General features: G+C 39.2%; 1 protein-coding gene across 3 annotated transcripts; it reads left to right on the top strand.

The window, feature by feature from the left end:
• Nucleotides 1–92: 92 nt before the first annotated feature.
• Nucleotides 93–26,344, top strand: ATP5F1C (ATP synthase F1 subunit gamma). 3 transcript variants are annotated; one of them, XM_066384916.1, is made up of 10 exons: nucleotides 93–239; nucleotides 12,035–12,069; nucleotides 12,575–12,706; nucleotides 15,994–16,198; nucleotides 16,757–16,900; nucleotides 17,005–17,069; nucleotides 18,218–18,373; nucleotides 18,960–19,056; nucleotides 23,717–23,753; nucleotides 26,200–26,344. In XM_066384916.1, the coding sequence occupies exons 1-9, from the start codon at nucleotides 184–186 to the stop codon at nucleotides 23,721–23,723; spliced, it is 897 nt and encodes a 298-aa protein (XP_066241013.1). In that variant the 5' UTR covers nucleotides 93–183; the 3' UTR covers nucleotides 23,724–23,753; nucleotides 26,200–26,344. The 3 variants fall into 3 exon arrangements, with proteins under 3 accessions (XP_066241013.1, XP_066241014.1, XP_066241015.1); XM_066384917.1 differs by lacking the exon at nucleotides 23,717–23,753; XM_066384918.1 differs by lacking the exons at nucleotides 23,717–23,753; nucleotides 26,200–26,344 and having other exon boundaries at nucleotides 18,960–19,060.
• Nucleotides 26,345–26,761: the final 417 nt, after the last annotated feature.

Here is a 26,761-nt window from a genome sequence, read left to right on the forward strand (position 1 = left end):
AGGTGGGGCCTCAGAGGGCCGGGCTCCCCAACACTCGCGAGGTTTACCTACGTTTAGCGTTAGGAAGCGAGACGTAATTAAAAAAAAAAAAAAAAAAAAAGCGTGGTGGGAGGGGCGTGGGAAAGCTCCTGCACTTGCGCGGTGAGGCCAGTCTTCCCGACCTTCAGCAGGGCCTGTACCACCATGTACTCTCGGGCGGGAGTCGTTGGGGTCTCGGCCTGGGCGTTGCAGCCGCAATGGTATGGCAGCTTGTTGTAGGAAAGGGATGGTTGGAAGGGATGGAAGAGCTCGATTAGGGGGGAGGGGACGCGGGTGGAGGCGAGTGGGACGGAACAAGGTCGCAGGGCTGCCCGGGAGGCCTGGGCTGCGGGCAGCGCCTCGGATCTGGGAAGGGCACGCGACGGGGCTGGAGAGACCGCAAGGTCACGCCGTGACTCCTGAGGCGGGTTAGGGCGGGGTGAGGGCCCCCGGGAGTTGTCGTCTTGGACCTTGGGATTGAGACCTTAGTCCGAATTAATTTCAGGGCGGTATTGATGCATTCAGCTAATAAGAACTTTTGGAGCTTGTCTTCGGCCATATCGTGGAGTCTCCCGGCCCACAAAGTGAGGGAGGAAGGGAGCACCCAAGGCAAGGTCTAGCGGAAGGTTAAGATGTGCTTTATGTCCTTGACGCCGTTTCAAACCTGCCAGTGTTGGGCAGACTTTGCAAGGGCCGGTGTGGAGCGGAGTAACGCTTTAAGAGCTGTTCAATTCAGCCAGAACATTTATTAAGTACCTACCATGTAGCAGGCGCTTTGCTAGGCTCTGGTGAATCAAATAAGTGCCCTCCTGGGCCGACGGTAGTTGGGTGCACAAGGACCTTAAATAATCTGTCGGTTGGTGAGGAAGAGAAAGACATCTTATTATCTTGAAACTATCATGCTGAAGTAGTAACCCTCTAAGGTCATAAAATTGTCGCAAGGTCCTGAGAGGACGAGGAGATAGATTTAAGTAACTGCCATGCAGTTTCCAAGGATTTTAAAAATTGATTCGCGAAAAACATTTGTATGTTAGAAGGCCTAGGAATAGATAGATAAACGTTAGCTTGTGGTGGGACCATATAATAGGATAAAACGTTTTGATGCTGTACTGTCTGGGAGAATTTCAAAGTGCTAAGGAGATTATTAATTACAGGATCTGTGTAGCAATTCCCTGGGTTTGCAGTAGGGAGAATTCTAAGGAGCAGTAACACTAAACTAGATTTTTGTATCCTGGTTAATGTGAAGCATTAATTCAAATGGGTATGTTTTTCATTAAAGAATTTATAACAATAAAGATTTTCAGGGTAACGAAGTAATTTAACGTCCTGCGAAATACCTACATAAAAATGTTGGCAGATTTGCCTAGGAAGTCAGGTTTTTCCTCCCTAATCTTGAAAAAGAATACATACATGGGAATTAGGAAAGTCACCTTTGTTGAATTCTCAGGTAAGTGAGTTGTACCGTTTGCTAATCATTTGGCGCACATTTGTTAGGTGCTTGGTCGTCAAGTTGCTAAAAGGTTGTGGTAATCAAATAGACATGGTCTTAGCTTCCTGAGAGACACAGTTCCTGGCATGCAGTGTTGCTCTGCAAACATCAGCTCTTCTTCCTTCCTTCTCATTAGTTACCTGTCAGTAATTTTAGAACCTTGCGTAGTATCCAAGTTGATCTTGTAAAAATGTAAAGAGTTCCTGAAATGAGGACAAAATAGTTTACATAAAACTGTAGAAATAACTTTTTTTAAAATCCTGTAAGACAATTTGAAGGTCTTTTTAATAAAGGTTTGAAATGAGAGCTCTCTTAGTCTGAGATGACTAATACCAGGGGCCTAAATTGGAACCTCAATCATCAAATAAAGGTTATAGTCCTGACCTTAATCTCTTTTGAATGTTAGTTTTAAATTGGTAGGTTATGAATATTCTTAAAACATTGGTGTTCTACTATGGAAAGCTTGTCCTCTTCACATTTTCCATCACTCAAGGGCCTGATGTCTTTACAACCTATTCTACCCTTTCCCTTCCCATTCATTATAATTGCCTTTTAAATTCAGAAATGAAAACCATCTTAATGTTTCACACTCCACAGAATTAATTGGAAAGGTAGAAAATACCTTTGCTTTAACACAACCATGAAGGGGCATTTCCTCATTTCTCTTTGGTTATTTATTTTAAATTTATTTATTTGTTGATTTTAGGGAGAGCGAGAGAGATCGATTTATTGTTCCACCCATCCATGCATTCATTGGTTGACTCGTGTGTGCCCTTACCAGGGATGGAACCCACAACCCTGGCATCCTGGAATGACACTCCAACCAACTAAGCTACCTGGCTGGGGTTGTTATAGAAAGCTTTTTGAAGTGCAATTTGTTGTTTATAGTTTTTGCTTTAGGGAGGTTTGCGTGCTAACATTAAAATGAGGCTTCATTAAAATTGTGATGAAATTATTTTGAGGGGTGAAATATATTTGGTAGGACACTTGAATCTATGTAAACACAAATTAAAATCAATAAAAAATTTTTAAAAATTATTTTAATTGCTGTCTAGGGGATCCAAAAGTACCCTGAACTTTCAGAAATTAACTTTTTTTAAAAGCCGCATATAAGAAAATGGAAATAAATTTGAGGGAAAATATTTGCTTTTTCTCTCCCAAATTAGGGGGAAATACATTTTTTGTTTCCTAGTGTTCCACATTCTCCAAAATGTAACTATTTTATAATAGAAGAGTAATGGTCATAAGTTGAACTATATGCATTGAAAAGGAAGAGAAATGGCATTTAGAAGAGAAAGAGAAGATTGTAATTTGGAACTAACAGCAGATATTTACTTGTAAATGTAAAAAAAGTGAGGCAGCGACGTGTAATAAAAGATGAACTGGAGCCAAACTGCTGGGGTTTCAATCCCAGCTGCCACTCACCTGGTTACATGACGTTGGACAAGTTATTCAGTGCCTGTGTCTCTAAACCATTTTCTTATCTATTAAATGGAGGTAGTGATTACTACACAATTAATGGGTTAGTGTGAGGATTAAATGAGTTGGTGTTTGTAAAGAACTGAGAGGAATGGGAGACTTGCTGGTGTGAATCCAGATGTATCAATAGTTTATAACTACAGTTTCTACACAGAATATAATGTAAGAAAGTACTTATCAAAGAAGACTCAATCATGGGCAGTGGTTGGTGAATAAGTGGGAGGGAGTCATTTTTTGGTCAAGGGACAGGTGATGGACTTCCACACGGGCATTCAATAGTAGTATCAGGCATACTTTATAATTTTCCTTAACCCTTTGAGTAGTACAAATGTTCATGTACATCCTCGTGCCTCTTGTCCATCCAGAGTATAGTCGTACATGCATAAGGCAACATTTTTTTTTTCTGTATTTTTCTGAAGCCAGAAAGGGGGAGAGACAGTCAGACAGACTCCCACATGCGCCCTACCGGGATCCACCCGGCACGCCCACCAGGGGGCGACGCTCTGCCCTTCGGAGGGGGGGGTTGCTCCGTTGTGACCAGAGCCACTCTAGCGCCTGGGGCAGAGGCCAAGGAGCCATCCCCAGCGCCTGGCCATCTTTGCTCCAGTGGAGCCTTGGCTGCGGGAGGGGAAGAGAGAGACAGAGGAAGGAGAGGGGGAGGGGTAGAGAAGCACATGGGCGCTTCTGTGTGCCCTGGCCGGGAATCGAACCCGGGACTTCTGCACGCCAGGCCGATGCTCTACCACTGAGCCAACCGGCCAGGGCCTGTAAGGCAACATTTTAAAAAAGGCAAATGTATTTTCTTTTTTCTATAAATTGGTTATCAAACATGATTTTAAGTTAATAAAACTAACTGGAACTAATTTAAAAAAAACAACTCACTCCCAAGGGTCAGCAAGCATGAAAAAAAAAGCTCACTACTCAAAGGGTTAAGCATTTGTGGATGCTGCTTGCTTTTGTGTGTGTGTGTGTGTGTGACAGAGATAGGGACAGATAGATAAAAAGAGAGAGAGGTAAGAAGCATCAATTCTTCATTGATTGCTTTCTCATTTGTGCGTTGATGGGGCAGGGCAGGGAGGGGCCTGTAGCAGAGTGAGGGACCCCTTGCTCAAGCCAGCAACCATGGGGTTATGTCTGATCCCGTGCTCAAGCTGGCCACCTTGGCGTTTCCAACCTGGGTCCTCTGCATCCCATTCCTACCCTCTATCCACTGTGCCACCATCTGATCAGGCTGCTTTCTTAATTTTTATGCAGTATTCATGTGCTCCTTAAAATTCTTTGATAAGTCATTCATCTAGCAACATTGCTGGCTTCCTCCACACTGCCCTCTGAGCATTTTCTAACAATGCTGTATAATCACAGTAGATGATGGTAATCCACAATGGTGATTTTTCTCTCTGCTGTAGTTGATACAGTTCTGATTTCTCAAGTCTCCTAAATGTTTTTCAGGACATGATGCAATTTTCCAGAACATATAGGTGATTCAGAACTTTTATCTTTTTGTTTGCAGATACTGTATATTCAGTAGATAGAGCAAGATATCCCTGAAAAAAGTTCAGATCAGCTCATGATTATTCTGTACTCAAATTGCACTTAAAAAATAAAATTGTAACATAGATTGACATCTAGAACTAAATGGAGGCTAAATAGGAGAGTGCTTCAAAACTGGAAATTAGGGCATGAGCATAGCATAAAGAATCACAAAAGATCCTACCTCTTACCTCATTGGAATACTATGGAAATGAAAAAATTCTGTTTATCCAAACACGGCATACAATTCAAATTTGTTCTGTATCATATTCTCTGACTAGAAACTTGTATCTGTCTGCCTAAAACCATAATGTCCAGATGTCACTCCGTATAGTCTATAAATTTAGTATGTTTGGAGTGAAAAAGTTGTTTCATCAAAAAGAAGAAAGCTCTTCATAAAATGGGGTCACTTTTCAAGTGCCATTAGTTAATGGAATGGTCATTCTGTTGGATAAGTCTGTATTCAAAATAGTAATGCTTGTCAGTATTTATCAGCTTTAATCTTTAGTGGAGTATTTTCCATAAAGTCTCCTTCCTCTTATTTTCATGTTTTTCTTTGACTAAGTAATATCAGTAAAAATGTATGTCAGGATTGTTTTGTGTGTGTGTGAGCAGGAGAGAGAAAGAAAGAATGATGAGAAGCATCAACTTGTAATTGTGTCATACTTTAGTTATTCATTGATTGCTTCTCATACATGCCTTGACTGGGTGGGGAGGGGGGCTCAACCCAAGCCATTGGCCCCCTGCTCAAGCCAGTCACCATGGGATCATGTCAGTGATCCTATGCTCAAGCCGGTAACCTTGGCGTTTCAAACCTGGGACTTCAGTGTTCCAGGTCAATGCTCTACACTGTGCCACCACCAATCAGGTGAAAAGTTGAGATTTTTAAAGATAAGTGTTTTGATTATGACCTTTCAGACTTATTTTTATGCACATAAACACATAATCACAAAAATGGGATCATATACTGTTTCATAATCAGCATTTTTAAGTTATAATTAATAGACTTTACTTTTTAGTACAGTTTTAGATTGATAGAAAAATTGATCATTTAGTATAGAGAGTTCCATATACCCACACCCCACTTTGAACAGTGGCCCCAATTATTAGTATCTTGCATTAGTGTGGTATATGTACAACAGTTAATGGATCAGTATTAATACATTATTAACTAAGTTGCATAGTTTCATTAAGGTCACCCCTGTTGTATAGTTCTATAGATTTTGACAAATGCATAAAGACATGCCTGCTGCCCTAAAAGTTATCTCCCCCAGATCTGACTACCATTGATCTTTTCACTGTTGCTATAATTTTGTCTTTTCTGGAATGTCGTATAGTTGGAATCTTGATACATTTGTAGTTGGAATCAGTATATAATCTTTAAAGATTGGCTTTTGCTGAGCAATATGCAGTTATGGTTCTGTCATCTTTTTGTGACTGAATAGCTCATTTATTTTTATTTATTTATTAGTGTTTTATTTGGCCCTGGCTGGTTGGCTCAATGGATAGAGTGTTGGCATGGTGTGTGGACGTCCCAGGTTTGCTCCCCAGTCAGGGCACACATAGGAAGTGACCATCTTCTCTTCCTACCTTCTCCCCCTTCTATCTTCTTTTGCAGCCAGGGGCTCGATTGGTTTGAGTGTCGGCCTCGGGCACTAAGGATAGCTCCGTTAACTTGAGCAATGGCCCCAGAGGTGGGAGGTTGTCAGGTGGACCCTGGTTGGGGCACATGCAGGAGTCTGTCTCTCTCCCCTCCTCTCACTTTAAAGTAAAATATTAATGTTTTATTTTTAATTTATTGATTGATTTTAGAGATAGAGACATTGATTTGTTCTATTCATTTATGCATTTGTTGGTTGATTCTTGTGTGTGCCCTGACTGGGGATCAAACCTGTCATTTGGTACATCAGGATGGTGCTAACCAACTGAGCTACCCAGCCAGGGCTTATTTTTATTCTTGAATAATGCTTCATTATTTGGATGTACCAGTTTGTTTACCCAATGAATCAAGTTGAAGGACATCTTGGTTGCTTCCAATTTTGGTGATCATGAATAAAGCTGCTGCTATTAGCATTCATGTGCTGGTTTTTGTGTAGAGGTAAGTTTTCAGCTAAATAGATAGATATGGAGGAGCAGGATTGCTGGATCGTATGTTAAGATTATGTTTAAGATATGTTAGAAACTGCCAAAGTAGCCATATATTTAAAAAAAATTTTTTTATTGATTTTTAGAGAGAGAGAAAGAGGGGGAAGAAGTAGGAAGCGTCAACTCATAGTTGACTTCCTGTATGTGCCTTGACCAAGCAAGTCCAGGGTTTTGAACCAGCAACCTCAGCATGCCAGGTCCATGCTTTATCTGCTGAGCCACCACAGGTCAGCAGTAGCCATGTCATTTTGCATTCCCGCTGACAGTGAGAGTTCCTTTTGCTCCACATCCTCATCATCATTTGGTATTGTCAATCTAAAAACAATTTAATCATTCTTTCAGGTTCATAGTTGTATCTCATTTTAATTTGCATTTTCCTAATGACATGATACTAAGCATCTTTTTATATACTTATTTGCCACCTGTATATCTTTGGTGAGGTATCTGTTCTAATCTTTTGCCCATTATCTAATTTGGATTATTCATATTCTTATTGTTCAGTTTTAAGAGGTTTTTGTACATGTTGGATAACAGTCCTTTATCAAGTGTGTGTTTTTGTAGTTATTTTCTCCCAGTATTTAATAGCTTGTCTTTTCAGTCTCTTAAGAGTGTCTTTTGGCCCTGGCTGGTTGGCTCAGCGGTAAAGCGTCGGCCTGGCGTGTTGGAGACCCGGGTTCGATTCCCGGCCAGGGCACATAGGAGAAGCGCCCATTTGCTTCTCCACCTCCCCCCCTCCTTCCTCTCTGTCTCTCTCTTCCCCTCCCACAGCCAAGGCTCCATTGGAGCAAAGATGGCCCGGACGCTGGGGATGGCTCCTTGGCTTCTGCTCCAGGCGCTAGAGTGGCTCTGGTCATGGCAGAGCATCGCCCCTGGTGGGCGTGCCGGGTGGATCCCGGTCGGGCGCATGCGGGGAGTCTGTCTGACTGTCTCTCCCCATTTCCAGCTTCAGGAAAATACAAAAAAAAAAAAAGAGTGTCTTTTGAAGAGCAGAAATTTATAAAATTAATGAAGTACAGCTCCCCCCCTCCCCCATGGGCCATGATTTTGGTTTTATTTATCTGAAAACTCAACTGAACCCAAAGCACCTAGATCCTCTCCTGTGGTATGTTGTGGAACTTTTATAGTTCTGTGTTTTACATTTAGATCTATGATCCATTTGAGCTAATTTTTGTGAAATGTATAGGATATTGTCTAGATCAGTGGATTTCAACCATTTTACATTTGGGGACCAATGAAAATAGAACTATTTGGGGGACCTGTAAGGCAGTAATCACCCTGAACATAAGCAAATTCGGCTAAGATCATTGGGTCTATAATCTTTATACAACATCAGGGTGGTTAACTCTTTCACGGACTGGCACTGGTCTGGGAACTGGTGGTTGAAAATCACTAATCTAGATTAATATTTTTGCCTATGGAGGTCCAATGGTCCAGAACCATTTGTAGAAAAGAGTATCCTTTCTCAATATAATGACTTTTGCTCCTTTATCAAACTTAAGTTGGTGTATTTGTGTGAGTTTGTTTCTGGGATCTCTCTTCTGTTCTATTATCTACTTGTCCATTCCTTCACCAATGCCAGTTTTATTTTTTGTAATTTTATAGTAAGTCGTGAAATCAGGTAGTGTCAACTCTCTAGCTTTGTTTTTCTTCACTGTTGTGTTGGCTGTTCCGGGTGTTTGGCCTTTGCATATAGACATTAAAATCAGTTTTATTTTGATAGTCATAAAGTAACTTGCTGAGATTTTGATTGAGTTGTATTATTGTATACATCAAGTTGGGAAGAATTGAACTATCAGCAACATTAAACTTTTCTATGAATATGGAATTTCTCTCCATTTATTTAGATCTTTCATTTCTTTCATCAGTTTTAGTTTTCATCATATAGATCTTATACATATTTTGTTAGGTTTATATGTCTTTTGTGGTTTTTTAATTGTGATAAAATATACTACTATAGTTGGTTATTAGTTCAAGGATTTTTTTTTGCAAATTCTTTGAGATGTTCTACCTAGACAGTCATATCAGCTATGAACAAATAAAGCTTTAATTCTTCCCTCCCAATCTGTATACCTTTTTCTTTTTTTTTTGGTCTTATTGTATTAGCTAGGACATCCAGTATAATGTTGAATAGAAGTAGTGAGAGAGGGTATCCTTGTCTTTTTCCCAATCTTAGGAGAAAATTTCTAGTTTCTCACTATTAAACCATAGTTTTTTTTGTCGATGTTCTTTATTGGGTTAAGGACGTTTTCTTCTATTCTCAATTTGCTAAACGGTGTTTATCATGAAAGGGTATTAGATTATGTCAAAGGCTTTTTCTACGTATATTGCTCCTATGATTTTTCTTCTTTAATCTGGTTGATGTGATGGATAATACATGATTTTTGAATGATGAACCAGCCTTGCATACTTGGAATAAATCCCACTTGGTCATGGTGTATAATTCATTTTACTATAATGTTGGATTCATTTTGCAAATATTTTGTTGAGGATTTTTACATCAGTATTCATAAAATCCTATGCTCTAATTGTCATTTCTTATTATGTATTTATGTGGTTTTGCTGTTAGAATAATGCTAACCTCATAGAATTAGGAATGTTCCCTCAGCTTCCATTTTTTTTCTTTTGGAAGGGCATCAACTACCATGTTTACTGATATTTAAAAATTTGTATCACAAATCTCAAAACCTCATGTGTTTCTCATATCTGTTCAACATTTCCACTTTGTCCGATGGTCTTTTTAATGATATAATCAAAAATCATCTTCAGGAACATTACCTGCACCTTTTATTTATCTTGGTAATGATAACACTATTCACTCAGGTCATTAAATTAGAAAATACTGAGTCATTCTTATTGTTTTCCTTTCCACCGTTAAGAACTTAATCTCTGCCTTGGCGGGTTGGCTCAGTGGATAGAACGTTGGTCTGGAGTATGGACGTTCCATGTTTCTTTCCTGGTCAGGGCATATAGGAGAAGTGACCATCTATTTCTCCCCACCCCCTTTCCCTTCTTTGCTTCTTCCCCTCTTGCAGCCAATGGTTTAATTAGTTTGAACTTCAGCCCAAGGTGCTGAGAATAGCTCCTTGGTCCGAGCATCAGCCCTAGGCAGTAAAAATAGCTTGGTTGATTCAAACATCGGCCCAGATGAGGGTTGGGTGGATCCTGGTTGGGGTGCATGCTAGAGTCTGTCTCACTATCTCCCCTCCTTTCGTTAAAAAACGACAACAATAAAATAAACTATCTCAAACCTAGTCTCTTGTTGGCTTTGTTAACATCTTAGTCCAGGTTCTTGCTTCTTTTGTCTAGAACAGGGGTCCCCAAACTTTTTACACAGGGGGCCAGTTCACTGTCCCTCAGACCGTTGGAGGGCCGGACTATAAAAAAAACTAGGAACAAATCCCTATGACACTGCACATATCTTATTTTAAAGTAAAAAAAAAACAAAACGGAAACAAATACAACATTTAAAATAAAGAACAAGTTATTTTAAATCAACAAACTGACCAGTATTTCAATGGGAACTATGCTCCTCTCACTGACCACCAATGAAAGAGGTGCCCCTTCCGGAAGTGCGGAGGGGGCCGCAGTTTGGGGACCCCTGGTCTAGAAGCTGCAGCAACCCCTATTTAGTCTCCATGTCATCAATATTCCATCATCATTTTATGCCTTTCACTGCCATCCAAGATGCTTTACTGAAAAACTAAACTGATTTATGGGCTTATAAACACTCATTTCCCTACTACTATGAAATAAACTTATTAAACCAACCTATGTCTCCAGATTCAAAACTATTTCTTGTTCCTGGGAATGCCCACAGGCCTTCCTTCTTTATGCACAAATTGACTGATTCCTCAATTTCATGGACCTTTCTGGTCCAACACAGGTACTTTGTATGGATTTAAGGGCTGGAAGATAATTTATGTTTCATAATATATCTTCCCCTCTAGGGCAGGGATCCTCTTATTTATTTTTTACTAACATTACATTTAACTCAAACCATTTCTGACTTCCATGCATTATACTTTAATTTTAAAGATTGTAGAAAAATTGCCTGACCAGGCGGTGGTGCAGTAGATAGAGTGTTAGACTGGGATGCGGAGGACCCAGGTTCAAGACCCCGAGGTTGCCAACTTGAGCACGGGCTCATCTGGTTTGAGCAAAGCTCACCAGCTTGAACCCAAGGTCGCTGGCTTGAGCTGGGGGTTACTCGATCTGCTGAAGGCCCGTGGTCAAGGCACATATGAGAAAGTAATCAATGAACAACTAAGGTGTCGCAATGAAAAACTGATGATTGATGCTTCTCATCTCTCTCCATTCCTATCTGTCTGTCCCTATCTATCCCTCTCTGACTCTCTCTCTGTCTCTGAAAAAAAAAAAAGATTGTAGAAAAATATTTAATGTAAATTTTGTGTAAATCTAAGTGTTCATGAATTTTGTTAATGAGATAAAAGTATGCTTCTTGTGATCATAGGCCATGTTCTGAAAAATAGTAGCTGCTTAGTAAATGTTTATTTAATTGAGTTGGAAAAGTTAAGAATTGGTTGGAATAAAGTGAGCTTTCACATTTTTTTTTCTGTGTGAGAGAGACAGAGAGGGACATATAAGGACAGACAGGAAGGGAGAGAGATGAGAAGCATCCAGTTCTTCGTTGCAACTCCTTAGTTGTTCATTGATTGCTTTCTCATATGTGCCTTTGTCGGGGGTTGGGGGCTCCAGCAGAGCAAGTGACTCCTAGCTCAAGCCAGTGACCTTAAGCTCAAGCCAGAGACCTTTGGGCTCAAGCCAGCGACTCTGCATTCCAGCTGCTGAGCCTGTGCTCAAGCCAATGAGCCCACACTCAAGCCAGCAACCTCAGGGTTTTGAACCTGGGTCCTCAGCGTCCCAGTCCAACGCTTACACCATCATCTGGTCAGGCTCACACGTTTTCTTATGTAAGAATGTATATGTGTTATTTGAAAAGGTTTTGGTGAACTGATGTTAGAATATATAAGTCTTATTTGTAAAGGTTTAGGTGAACTGAGAAAGTCAAGGAATGCTGTTTTTAGAGGTGGCTGACCTTGAGAGTAAGTTAGGTGGCCTAATGGGAAAAGAATTTTTTGAGGGAGAAACAATGTAGGCAAAGACATGGAGGTGGGAATGCCATTGTGACTTCAGTGAAAGGTTTGTATTAAGGCAAATATAATGAGGCCTTTGATAATAGGATTCGGTATCGGTATTAAGAAATTTAAAAGTTAATATATATACATTCAAAGCTTATATTTAAGTGGTTCTGTACGGGATAGTCTTTAAATAAACATTGACTTTGAAAGTTTTTCTTATATAATGGAGCTATTTTTCAAAAATCTAAAATATTTTTAAAATCTTCATTCTCAGGATCCAAGTTCGAAATATGGCAACTTTGAAAGATAGTAAGTACTTTATCAATATGTGAATTAATAAAAAGCTAAATTTGGACCAGTAATATTTTCAGAAATATTCTGCCATTTAAATCCATTATATATTTGTTCAAAACTGACTAAATCTATGTCATATGTGTTGGGCATTGAACTTGTTTTAGAAATGACTGCTGGGAGGTGACATCGTCATTTCTGTTGTATATAGAATGATATTATAATTAAGAAAAACTATACTATTTGTAGATAAATATATATGTAATGTTACATGATATGTGGTTAAAGGCCATTTTCAATAATACCATTTAATATTTTCAATGTATAATTTACAGTTTTCTTATGTTCTCAGCTAAATTTGACCTTTCATTAGTATTCATTCTAACATTAAGCATAATTTAGCATTATGCTGTTGATGGTCTAAATGCTGATTATTCTGCCTTGCAGTTTTGAAAAATATTTTTATAAATTCACAAATGAAACTATAACTCTTATGTCTTAATACAGCACTTCTGTTTTTCAGTTACCAGGAGACTGAAGTCAATCAAAAACATCCAGAAAATTACCAAGTCTATGAAAATGGTAGCAGCAGCAAAATATGCCCGAGCTGAGCGAGAGCTGAAACCAGCTCGAATATATGGAGTAGGATCCTTGGGTAAGAGAAGAATGTAGTTCAAAAGTTATAAAGAATTACTTAAGATCACTACTAATGACTTTTTTTTTGTATTTTTCTGAAGCTGGAAACGGGAGGGACAGTCAGACAGACTCCCGCATGCGCCCCACCGGGATCCACCTGGCACGCCCACCAGGGGGCGAAGCTCTGCCCACCAGGGGGCGATGTCTGCCCCTCTGGGGCGTCACTCTGTTGCCACCAGAGCCACTCCAGCGCCTGGGGCAGAGGCCAAGGAGCCATCCCCAGTGCCTGGGCCATCTTTGCTCCAATGGAGCCTCACTGCGGGAGGGGAAGAGAGAGAGAGGAAGGAGAGGGGGAGGAGTGGAGAAGCAGATGGGTGCCTCTCCTGTGTGCCCTGGCCGGGAATTGAACCCAGGACTTCTGCACACCAGGCCGACGCTCTACCACTGAGCCAACCGGCCAGGGCCTAATGACTTTTATTTAGTGTTTACCATGATGATGGTCCTGTTCTGATGAGTATTTTACATGTATTCATTTTTCACAAGCAACCCTATAAGGGTAGTAACTGTTTGAGCCTCTGCTTTGTAGATGAGAAAAGTTGAAAAGGTTTCTAGATTATTAAATATATCATTAGGAGAATGTAGAAACATAGAACATCAAACTCCAGTGCTTGAATTCATTCTATTATGTTTTGATGTGATACCGTATTTTAGGACTAGAGTAGGGAAGTGGTACCCTGCAGTAGAGAGTTGACTGAGTGGTCATGGACATGGCTCATGAATACATGAATGCAGTGTTTAAAGTAAGTATAAAGAAAGTGAAATTTGTTTATTTCCAAATTAAATATATCTGTGATAATATATCTGTGTATCAGATGTAATTGTCCTATACAGTTTTCTTGTGCACTTCCTTTTTTTTACTTTTAGGGGGGGGGGGGACAGGGACAGACAGACAGACAGGGAGAGAAATGAGAAGCATAAACTCATAGTTGCAGCACCTGAGTTGTTCATTGATTACTTTCTCATATGTACCTTGACCGGGGGCGGGGGGTGCTCCAGTCAAGCCAGTGACCTCTTGCTCAAGCCAGTGTCCATGGGGTTATGTTTATGATCCCATGCTCAAGTTAGCAACCCGGTACTCAAGCCGGCGACCTTGGGGTTTTGAACCTGGTCCTCAGCATCCCAGACCGATGCTGTATCCAATACATCATCACCTGGTCCAGTTCTTCCATATTTTTTAAACATGCATTCATAATGCTAAAGAAAATTTTACATGAGGAAATCATAGAGCCTCAGAGAAAATCATAAGCCTCAGTGGAAATAGCTTCTTGTTTAAAACTCCATACTTAAAGCAATGTCAGCTCTACAGTCTCCTTCTTTGCCTAGCATAATGCCAAGCATCTGTATAGTTTGTGGCTTAGTAAATCTTGGTTGGTAAATTACTCTTTTAGCTATATATATGAAAAAGGAAAGTCATTCTACTATTTACCTTTCTTGCTGATATTAACAAGGATAATATATTTGTTACTCTCTAAAAGTCTATAACCACAAAATTACCTAATAAAGTAGGAACTGGATTTGCCCTGGTTCAGAAGCTCCATTGGTGATTTTCAACCTTTTTTGAGCCGCGGCACATTTTTTACATTTACAAAATCCTGGGGCACACCACCTACCAAAATGACACAAAATGACACTCTGACACAGTACATATTATACATATAGTTAATAATATAGTTTCTAAATGTATTTATATTCACACCTGACCATGTCTCACGGCATACTAGTGTGCCGTAGCACACTGGTTGAAAAACACTGGCAACGTTGTAGGTTCTATCCCTAGTCAGGGTACTTATAAAATTCAACCAGTGAATGCATGAATAAGTGAAACAACAAATTGATGTTTCTTGCTCTCTCTCCCTCTCTAAAATAAATAGGAAACTGGCTTAGCTATCTGATTAGAGTATTTGTGGAGAAATACTAAAATTCCATGCAGGTGCTGCCAATCAACTTTTAAAGTCCTTCAAACTAAAAAGATACTAAACTGGTAAATATTAAATGGCTAATCATTTTAAATATTTAAAATGTAAGGCAGGTATTTTACACTGTATAATATAAAATGTAAAAAGAGACAAAATAATCTTCCCACTCTGCTGAACTTTGGAGATCAGTATTCACTTCTCTGCTTTTTTATGGAGTATCCTAGGAATTGAAATTTGAGAATCATTGCTCTATACTGAAAAGGTAGTAGTAGCAGGAATTTTGTTGAAATGAATGAATGTGGCCTCCATAAAGATACACTTTGCAACTACAGTGAGCATTAGCTGCATTTGCATCCAGGCAATGCTTTTCATGGCCTGCTCCTAGTCCTGAGCACAGGCTGGCTATGGGCAGGCATATTCTTCAGAGACTTGGGGTTCCCAGAAGCCTTGCTGAGCATCCCTTAAATCTCACAGTGGGCTAAGCAGCTGCCACCCAACCTTTCTTCTCATGGATCAGAACTGCATCATCGTATGATAGCTCTTCTGACTTAGTGTTTTCTCTCACAGGCAATTCGACTAGTAAAGTCCATGTATATTTCATCCTACTGAATCCTCTCTTGGCCTCTGCTTCTTAGAAAACTAGACCAACAAAGTGAGGTTGTTAAAATAATCCCCAAAATGAAATGGCATCATTATTTTAACATCAACAGTTGTTATAAGAGCTTGATATACAGATTATAGAATCAGCTTAGTAAATATTTGCCTCCTGTTTTTTTGGTTGTATACTGAGGATATACAAGTCTGATTATCTAACCCTGGCTGGCTAGCTCAGTTGGTTAGAGTGTTGTCCTGAAACACCAAGGTTGTAGGTTCGATCCCCAGGCAGGGCACATAATGGGAAGTGACTGATGAACACAAAATTAAGTGGAACAACAAATGAATACTTCTTTCTCTCTCTTCCTTCCTCTCTCCTTCTCTCTCTTCCTTCCTCTCTCCGTCTCTCTAAAGTTAACGTTATAAAAAAAAAAAAGAAGTCTGATATCTAAATAAGTTGTTTCCTCTATAATTCTGGCCTCTTTAAAAGTTCTTTAATTGTACTAGAGATTTGCCATATATGTACTTTGCCATATATAGTTTTAAATCTTTGTGGTTTTCGTCTTGATTATAAATGGAATAAATACACAGGCAGTTTTGGTTATAGTAGTCAAGTGCCACCTAAATTTAAGTAGATCATTTTGAAAACAGCTTGCCCTTTTGTAGATTAGGTAGTATTGTTTTTAGTATGAATTAAATATATAAATTCTTGCTTTTTACTTTGTTTTTTTTCAAGCTCTGTATGAAAAGGCTGATATTAAGGTGCCTGAAGACAAGAAGAAACACCTCCTAATTGGTGTGTCCTCAGATAGAGGGCTTTGTGGTGCTATCCATTCCTCAGTTGCTAAACAGATGAAAAGTGAGGTGGCTACACTCACAGAAGCTGGGAAAGAAGTTAAGATTGTTGGAATCGGTGATAAAATTAGGGGTATACTTCATAGGTAATTTAAATATATCTTATTTATCTTTAAAAGGGTGCATACATGAATAAATGGATGTTTCTTTCATAGCTTTTTTCAGGCAAGGTGCCCCCTTTTTGGTTACCTGTTTTATACTCACTAAGTTTTGTTTTTATTTTTTCCAGTAAATATTAGAATCTATAGATGTACTTTATTTTATACTTGTGATTTGTTTCTCCTTCATCAAAACGATAAATGGAATGTAATGGGAATATCAAAAGCTGACATTTTAAAAATAGGACTGAACTCAGGTGCTAGCTCAATCTGGAAATGTCAGAATGAACATTAATGAGGACTGGAAGGAGAAAACTAAAGTCATAAAGAATTATACAACAAGAAAGGCCTAATTGTTAGTGCTTATTCCTTGCAGGTGCTGAAGGAAAGGAATAATGACAATGTATAGAACAACTTAATTCAGGGAACACTCTCCCTCCCCCAAAAACTTGATCCATAGCAATTTTTTCCTTGTTCCCTATGTTCTTTTAGGTGAATATCATTACCATTAAACTATTTTATGTGCTCTCTTGATTTTTTTTCTAGGACGCATTCTGACCAGTTTTTGGTGACATTCAAAGAAGTGGGAAGAAAACCCCCTACTTTTGGAGATGCGTCAGTCATTGCCCTGGAATTACTAAATTCTGGATATGAATTTGATGAAGGATCCATCATCTTTAATCGATTCAGGCAAGAAAATTTGAGAAATTAAAGCTTTTTTATGTTCATATTTTAAAATAAGTAAATGTTTGTTTAACAGTTTTGAAATTTACATCTGCTTTTGTCATTTCTAGGTCTGTCATCTCTTACAAGACAGAAGAAAAACCCATCTTTTCTCTTAATACTATTGCAAGTGCTGGTAAGTAGTTTTTGTATTTTAAGTATTTTTCTACATAGAAAGGAGATTTGTGCATTTAGGAAATAATGTTTGTCAGGATGGCTTGTTTCAACAGCAGCAAAATGATGGTGGGCCATTTCTGTCACCATCTATTAATGGCTTCCATGATGTATTGATCCGTGCACTGACGAATCTTACTTCATTCCTTCGTTAACTGAACAAATAAATATCTATTGAGGGCAATCTTAGACGTGTTTTCTGTCATCCGGGGTTGGCGAGCTCTAGAAATTGGCTTTGCAATCTATATATGCAAACTACCTAACTCCAACACAATCTGAAGCTCTAGAATAGAAATTTGAACAGTGTTCACAACTCATTTACATTGGCCTAGTAACTTCTCTAGTTTTATTATTTGAACAAAGGCACCATTGCTCAGTGGAGCATTCTAGACACTATTCTGGAATTGGATTTATTTTCCTAAGGGATTTCCCCTTTTGTGCATCATATTTCATCTATTCTAAGATGTACACTTTTTTACATTTCAACATCTCTGAAATTGGTATTCATCTCCAAATCAATGGAATGTCATTTTTAATCATCTATGTTATTTTCTTTCTTAATGGTATGTCAAATATGGATTATAATCTATAGCATCTTAAGTTTAATGAAACATAGCATTGTTTCACCACTTAACTCTGATGAATGAATTTTGAAGTGTGCTGCTGAATTTTTGCAACATTACTGTAACTCCTGTCAAGCCTCTTAATTGTCTCACTTTTCCATTTTCTTAGAAACATTTTTCTGACTGACACTTTCTGATTTCTCCAGTAATCAAAAGGCTGAATTGAGATTTTTATATTATTGAAAAATACTTGTATGTCCTTTGCCGGCTTTGTGCCAGGCACCCAGCTAGGTGCTAGCTAGACAAGTTCATGACCATGAAATATACTGGTTATTTTGAAATATCCAATGCTTTTTTTAAACATTTTGTTAAAAATCCTCTATAATCTGTAATGTGGAAGTAGAAGAAACTGTTAGAAGTAAGTCTTTTGACCTATCTTACACTTGTTTTCACTTTAATCATAGAGGATTTTTACAATAGTAAGGTCTTTTGATTAAGTCAGTCTTTGTGCTGTTACTTCAGAGATATTTATCACTTGTTGTAACAGAGAGCATGAGTATCTATGATGACGTTGATGCTGACGTGCTGCAAAATTACCAGGAATACAACCTGGCCAACATCATCTACTATTCTCTGAAGGAATCCACCACGAGTGAGCAGAGTGCCAGGATGACGGCCATGGACAATGCGAGCAAGAATGCTTGTAAGCACACAGTAGCTTTCTGAGAAACTTCTGTTGCAGAGAGTAGCATGAAGACTATTCTTTAAGTAGATCAGAAAACAGGAGAGCTAGGACCTAGTCCTGGACTCTACTGTTGGTTCTGTGGATTTTTTATTTTTAAGATTTTGTTTACTCATTTTAGAGAGGAAAGAGAGAGAGAAGGGAGGAGGAGCAGAAAGCGTCAACTCCCATATGTGCAAGCCCAGGGCTTCAGTCTCACCACCTCAGCTTCCAGGTCAAGGCTTTATCCACTGTGCCACCACTGGCCAGGCTTATGAAATTTTTGACCAAATGCTATCTCTTCCCTTGAATTTTCTCATCTGAAAAGATAGAAAAGTACTTGGTAGGCAGTAAGTTTGCAAGTACATGGAAAAGGTATCCCATGGAAGATTTAAAAATATCTTGGAATTTTTGAGGCCAATTTTGGTACCCCCCCCCCCCCACCATATCCCCAAGTTCCCCCAAAATCTTATTGTTAAATTAAGCAACATAGAGCTATGAATAAATTAATGAAACTATTTTTTCCAGTTTCAGATTTTATTGTCTATTATTGTTGTTTTGTTTGTAGCTGAGATGATTGACAAATTGACTTTGACCTTCAACCGCACCCGCCAGGCTGTCATCACAAAGGAGCTGATTGAAATCATCTCTGGTGCTGCAGCTCTGTAAGTCCTTACAGATTGCCTTCGGAGAGCTTCTGTTCTCAAATCTCTGTGTCTGCTAGTTGAACCTTGGGATTTTTAAAAGGTTTTGGGTTTGTTTTGTGACCTCTTGTTTATTAATCTTATATCCTTGCTCTTAGGATATACAAATGTGTTGAAAATTGAATCTCTGTTTTATTTTGATTATTTTAGGCTTAGTTTTTTCCTTTAGGAATCAACATATTGCTAGCTTTCACTTTCCTAAAGCATTAGGAATAAGGATGTGGATAATTCAGTATCATGTATAAAATCTCTCTTTGGAACTTAAAACACTACAAACCAAACTTTCTAAATTATATAGAACTGGTTTTGAGTTTGGTTTTGCATACAAATCATTGAATGGTAGTAGGGTTTAGTACTTCCTAAATTACTGTTTTTATATCAGTCCCAGAAGATAGTACACCATTTTCCTCGGGAAAATATTGTTTGTGAAACCAAGGTTAAGATAATGGGAATTCTATTCAAAACATTATTTAATTGCATTCTCACTTATGCAGAGTACAATTGTTAAAGGCTGTGATTCTTTCAAAGCATTTATATTCTTTTTTTTAGGTTTATTTATTCATTTTACAGGGGGTGGGAGGACGAGAAGTAGTTGCTTCACTCAGCTGTTCATTGATTGTTTCTCATATGTGCCTTGACCGGGCAAGCCCAGGGTTTTGAACCAGCAACCTCAGCGTTCCAAGTCAGCGCTCTGTCCTCTGTGCCACCACAGGCCAGGCAGTATTTATATTCTAACAATAAAAAAAAACTATGTAGATAATTGTGATGAAGGATAAAATTGTAGTAAGTTGTCTTTGACGCATTCATCCCCTCTTACTAATTGGTCACCAATTTCTCTCAGTTTTACTTTCCAAATACCCAAATAACTCTTTCCCCTTTATGTCCACTTAATGCAGATTCTTGTCATTTCTCTCCTGAAGTAAAAAATATATTTTTGAGAGCCTCTTAAGTGCCAGAGCCTGTGCAAGACACTGAGGATGTAGTAGCTACAATATTTGTCCTCAAAGAGCTCAAAGCCTTATCAGGGAAGATAGGCACAATATTTGAAATTGCAGTAGAATGGAGATCAGCAAACTGAGGCCCAGAGCTATGAATGATATTTATATTTTTAAAGGGTTATAAAAAGGGAGACAGACACGATGTGATCCACAGAGCTTAAAATATGTACTGTTTAGCCCTTTACAGAAAAATTTGCTGGTCAGTGACATGGAGTGGTATGACAAAGGTAGTGGAACCGATTTTCTCATGTTGTCATCCTACAGAAACAGTTTAGCTTGACATATGTGAACCTGTAGTTTCTGACCACCAGCACTCTGTAGTCTAGTCTCTTAATACCATTTCTCACCTCCCTGGAACTTCGGCCACATTGATCTACTTCCAGTTCTGTGAACACTCTTTTACCTTCCACGTGGCACATGCCTTTGCTTCAAATGCTATTCTTTTCTTCCCCTTGCACCCTTGGTTCTTCATCTGACCCTTGTTTATCCTTTCTATGTGAGCTGGGGGAATCCTTTCCTCCAAAAAACCCTCTTGCATAGTTTGGGTGGCATACTCTTCCTCAGCATCCTGTGCTTCCTTTTATCAGCACAACATTTTATGTGGAATTACCTTTTTATTTGTGTGCTCCTGTGGCTTAGGAGAGGCTGCCTTTTGTAGCCCCATCACCTGGCATGTACTTCCGTAGTAAATGTTGGCTGAGTGAATGGATTATGTGCTATAAGTATATTAAGAACTAGAAGTTCAAAAGGAGAAATAACAGGCCCTGGCTGGTTGGCTCAGTGGTAGAGCTTCGGCCTGGCGTGCAGGAGTCCCGGGTTTGATTCCTGGCCAGGGCACACAGGAGAAGCGCCCATCTGCTTCTCCACCCCTCCCCCTCTCCTTCCTCTCTGTCGTTCTCTTCCCCTCCCGCAGCCAAGGCTCCATTGGAGCAAAAGTTGGCTTGGGCGCTGAGGATGGCTGTATGGCCTCTGCCTCAGGCACTAGAATGGCTCTGGTTGTAACAGAGCAACGCCCCCTGATGGGCATGCCGGGTGGATCCTGGTCAGGTGCATGCGGGAGTCTGTCTGATTGCCTCCCCATTTCCAACTTCAGAGAAATACAAAAAAAAAAAAAAAAGGAGAAATAACATTTTTTTGAACATGGGAAAACATGGGGTCCATATTTAAGAATTAAGGAAAGGGTCATCACTAGGGTGAAGTTTATATTGAGCCTGAGCTATGGTGGCGCAGTAGATAACGCATCTACATGAGTGCTAAGGTTGCCAGTTCAAGGATCTGGGCTTGCCTGGTCAGGGCACATCCAAGAAGCAATCACTATGAGTTGATGATTCCTGCTCCTCTGTCCTCTCCTCTCTCTCTCTAAAATCAATAAATAAAATCTTTTAAAAAAGAAAGAAAATTTAAATTGGTCCTTAAGTATTGTCTCTCAAGGGTAGAAACTGGGCAGAATACCAAAGAAACACAAGTAAAACTGATTGAGACCATTCTGTAAGTTATTAGTTGGATCCATCAGCAATTATATCTTAAGGATCCTTCCTTCAAAACTAACCTGTCACTCAGCTTGGTCACGAATGTTCTAATATAGCATCACAGAGAATAGTGCAATAATGAGTGGCTCTGCCACGTAATGTCTTGATAAACTTGGTTAAGATTCTCTCTCTAACTCATTTTTGTCATCTAGATTCTAGAACAGGAGTCCCCAAACTTTTTACACAGGGGGCCAGTTCACTGTCCCTCAGACCGTTGGAGGGCCAGACTATAAAAAAAGCTATGAACAAATCCCTATGCACACTGCACATCTTATTTTAAAGTAAAAAAACAAAACGGGAACAAATACAATATTTAAAATAAAGAACAAGTAAATTTAAATCAACAAACTGACCAGTATTTCAATGGGAACTATGGGCCTGCTTTTGGCTGAGATGGTCAATATCCAGTTCCATATTTGTCACTGCTAGCCGTAACAAGTGATATGACACGCTTCCGGAGCCATGACGCGTGCGTCCCACGTCCCCGTAAGTCAGCGGTACTGTACGTGAGTGACGCCGTGCTTTGCGGCGCTGCCACATACAGTGCTCCTCTCTCTGACCACCAATGAAAGATGTACCCCTTCCGGAAGTGCGGCAGGGGCTGGATAAATGGCCTCAGGGGGTCGCAGTTTGGGGACCCCTGTTCTAGAACATGGGGACTAATCCAGGGATTAAATCATTATATTGCTCATTATCCTCTTTGTTATATATCCTACTGCTAATGCTAAACTGGTTTCTTCTTGGATGGCAAGTGTGGGAAGGCCTGGAGGAAAGACTGCATTCTGGAGGTTCAGGCTGTGAGATCCTGGGAACCAAAGTTCTTTGTTTTTGCTCTTAGCATAAGGAAAGCTAGGAATAAAGTACAAGGATAGAGCTTCTGCAGAATTGCAGACTAGGGTCTTTCTGGAGTAGAAATGTGAGAAACCTGACTACAGAGTAGCAGATCAAAGAAAATGAGGAGAGGGAGAATGGGACATAAAACTGAGAATTAACTGGAAATTGACTATTAAATTTTCACTTTCTGGAAAAGTCATCTACATCCTTTATAAAAAGTTAGCTCTGTTGTCCCAAGATTGGATTGTTTTTATGAATGGATTTGCATGCTTTCTAACCTATTGATTATTCTGGTTAAAGATTTTAATATTTAACACAAACACATTTGGCTCTTTAGTAATAAAATTAAAAGCATGAATAAACCACAATGTTTAAGGTGCCAAGTATTAGTTGCCAACCTACAATTTATAATATATTGTATGCTGTTTATATTAAAAGTAGTGGTTTTAATTATACTTTCACAGTCTTGTTTACTTGCATGAATATAGTTTTATTGCTTATACCTAGATTGAGATCTCTAACATTTTTTATAATATAAGGTCTACCGGAAAGTTCTGTCCATTTCTATCACAACAAGTTTTGACACATAAGTACGTTTTTTGGCGCATGTGTGCCTCTCTATTTTTATCACTTAATGTATACATACTGACGTAGCAAATTAACTAAAACAAAGTTGATTCACGTTAGTCTTACGTGTGAAGCCGTAGTGTACCCATGGCTACTGATAAAGTTCATTTACGCCACTGTAATTTTTACGAATTTCAACAAGGAAGAAATGCTACAGAAGCATGTCTGTCACATCCACCATATTCCCTGGACTTAGCACCCTCTGACTAGCACTTGTTTTTGTCCTTACAAAATTTTTTGAAGGGCAAAAAATTCAAAAATGAAGAAGATATCAAACAAGCACTGGTTCAGTTTTTCGCATCAAAAGATAAAACATTTTTCAAAAATGGGATATACAAATTGCCCTCACACTGGCTAGAAGTCATTAATAATAATGGCAATTATATTATTTAATAAAGTTTATTGACGGTTAAGAAAAATTTGTATTTTATTTTATTCCAAAAACGGACAGAACTTTCCGGTAGACCTTATAATTGACTGTTTTAAAGGAATATTTTGGTAAGTATGTAATATCCCCAAGGTAACAAATGAGAAAATACTTTTTCAGTTGGAAAGTGTATATGATTAAATAGCATGGATTGCTTGTTGACCAGCTTGTTTGTGTTTGTCTTTTTCCTCTAACATAATAACCAGGGATTAATGAAAATCAAGTTTCATCCTCAGACAAGAGGTAAAGTGGTAATATTTCACATACTCTCCCCATACCCCTTCAGAAAAGAAACCCAGCCAGTTAGAACTGAAGCTAATTTAGTAACAATGACACTGATGAAGTTTAGATTGCTAGGCCTATTTACAATTACAGCCAACTTACAGGAGCATATGGGTAATGCTGGGGGCTTTTTCCCCCTTCAGATTTATTAAGGATAGAGAATTATTATTATTTTGAGATACTACATATATAGATTAGTGAAGAGTGGTGGTTCTCAAACTTTATAGTCTCAAGACCCCTGAATATCTGATTTAACACAAAACAAAATTCTCATCTATTTCTGTATTTACATTATTTGGATATCACACTTTGGAAAACTGCCGTATACTCTTGAGAATGAGACCAGGCAAATAACATTATTATGAAAATGGTCTTGCCCTTATGAACCCCATGAAAGGGACCCCAAACCAAAATTTAAGAACCATTGGTTTAGGCCCTGGCCGGTTGGCTCAGCGGTAGAGCATCGGCCTAGCGTGCGGAGGACCCGGGTTCGATTCCGGCCAGGGCACACAGGAGAAGCGCCCATTTGCTTCTCCACCCCTCCGCGGAGCTTTCCTCTCTGTCTCTCTCTACCCCTCCCGCAGCCAAGGCTCCATTGGAGCAAAGATGGCCCGGGCACTGGGGATGGCTCTGTGGCCTCTGCCCCAGGCGCTAGAGTGGCTCTGGTTGCAACATGGCGACGCCCAGGATGGGCAGAGCATCGCCCCCTGGTGGGCAGAGCGTCGTGCCGGGTGGATCCCGGTCGGGCGCATGCGGGAGTCTGTCTGACTGTCTCTCCCCGTTTCCAGCTTCAGAAAAATGGAAGAAAAAGAAAAAAAAAAAAAAAAGAAAGAACCATTGGTTTAGGTTAACATTTCATTATGTAAAGTCCTTTTTTTTTTTTTTTTTTTTTTTTTTTTTTTTTTTTTTTTTTGTATTTTTCTGAAGCTGGAAACGGGGAGAGACAGTCAGACAGACTCCCGCATGCGCCCAACCGGGATCCACCCGGCACGACGCTCTGCCCACCAGGGGGCGATGCTCTGCATGCTCTGCCCATCCTGGGCGTCGCCATGTTGCGACCAGAGCCACTCTAGCGCCTGGGGCAGAGGCCAAGGAGCCATCCCCAGTGCCCGGGCCATCTTTGCTCCAATGGAGCCTTGGCTGCGGGAGGGGAAGAGAGAGACAGAGAGGAAAGCTCCGCGGAGGGGTGGAGAAGCAAATGGGCGCTTCTCCTATGTGCCCTGGCCGGGCCCGGGTCCCCCGCACGCCAGGCCGACGCTCTACCGCTGAGCCAACCGGCCAGGGCCTAAAGTCAGTTCTTTAAACTCCACTTAAATATGTATTATCTCTCTTTTTTGTAGCTTGGTATTATAACATTAATAAAATAGTATCATGGGTTAATAGAAACAGCGAAGAACCAAAGAATTAAAATGCAAATTATATAAAATCCCAACTAAAACCCAAAGTATATAATGCATTCATTCATAAGCTAACTAAAAAGCCCAAGAAAGACAAAAGACACCCAATATAGTGATGGGTATATAACATAATCAGATGTCAAATGATCTGGAGATGTTTTCTCTGAATCTATGTACTCTAATTGATCAATGTCACTCCGTTAAAATTGTCTAAGTAAAAAAAGAAAAGAAAAGAAAGAAGCCAGGCAAGAATAAGTGCTCAAACATGGAGCAAAAGATCAAAGAGGGTGGTGGGGGAATGGGGACAGAAAGAGACATTGCTAAGAACAGAAGACGTACAATGCGGGGTGGGGGGAGCAGATTGTGGTTTGTTGAGTTGTACACTTGAAACCTGTATGGTTTTGCAAGCCAATTTCATCTTAACAAATTCAATAGAATAAAAAGAGAAAGGACTCCAATTATAAACCGGGCTGTCCTATCCAGAGCTCTACTTTTGGGCGCTCGCTACTTGACATCTAGATGGTTTAGACATGTAAAAAGCACAGGCTTGGTTTGAAAACAAAAAGGATTATAAATACTGTCCCTTAAAGCCATCTAGAAATTATAACTATAATAAATAACTGAACTTTGAAAAAAAAGACACCCAATATAATAAAGTACTCAAAACAATTGGCAATTTTTAGTTTTTGAAACTGTAGATTTATATTTTCTTTTTCTCAATAGAGAAAGAAATTCTTTTTGAATGTTATATAACATATATATATATATATATATGATATATAACAAGATAGAAAATATAAATGTATAACAATGGCTGTAAATAATACATATTTTACATGTTTCATCATGTTTCATAGGCAATAGGTTGGTTGTGGTAAGTTAAGAATAGACAAAAATACACGTCGGCTGTTCAGTAACATACAAGCGACACTCCCTGTATTATCTCTTGATGTCATTTTATCTAAAACTATTGCTTGATTTTTATTTGTTCTGTGTATTTTGTTTTTTAGGTAAAGAAGGAAAATTCAGCCAGCTGATTGTGTTTTAGCTTACTGCTGTCCTGGTGAGAAGAAATTATTGGTCCATTGATTAAATTTCTAAGGACAGCAAGATATTTGTAAATTGTCTTACAATAAACAACTTATAATAAGTAAATCGTCTTTTTTTGTATATAAGAACAATAGTTACAGCTTGCAAAATAACCTGTTAAAATACTTAGAACTGCCTGACCTGTGGTGGCGCAGTGGATAAAGCGTCAACCTGGACTGCTGAGGTCGCCAGTTCGAAACCCTGGGCTCGCCTGGTCAAGGCACATACGGGAGTTGATGCTTCCTGCTCCTCCCCCCTTCTCTCTCTCTCTCTCTCTTTCTTTCCTCTAAAATGAATAAATAAATAAAAATAATTTTAAAAAAATACTTAGAACTATTAATATGTTACGGTTTTGTTTCTGTTTATGAGAATATAATTGAAGAGGCTCTTCTGAAACAACTGTAAAAAGTCTGCCCTCTTTGGGGTCAGTCCACAACCTCAACCTGGGCTTCGTTCTTTTGCGCCATTTTTTAAAGAGAGAGG

Source organism: Saccopteryx leptura, chromosome 5 (assembly GCF_036850995.1).
Source record: "Saccopteryx leptura isolate mSacLep1 chromosome 5, mSacLep1_pri_phased_curated, whole genome shotgun sequence".
NCBI lineage: Eukaryota > Metazoa > Chordata > Mammalia > Chiroptera > Emballonuridae > Saccopteryx > Saccopteryx leptura.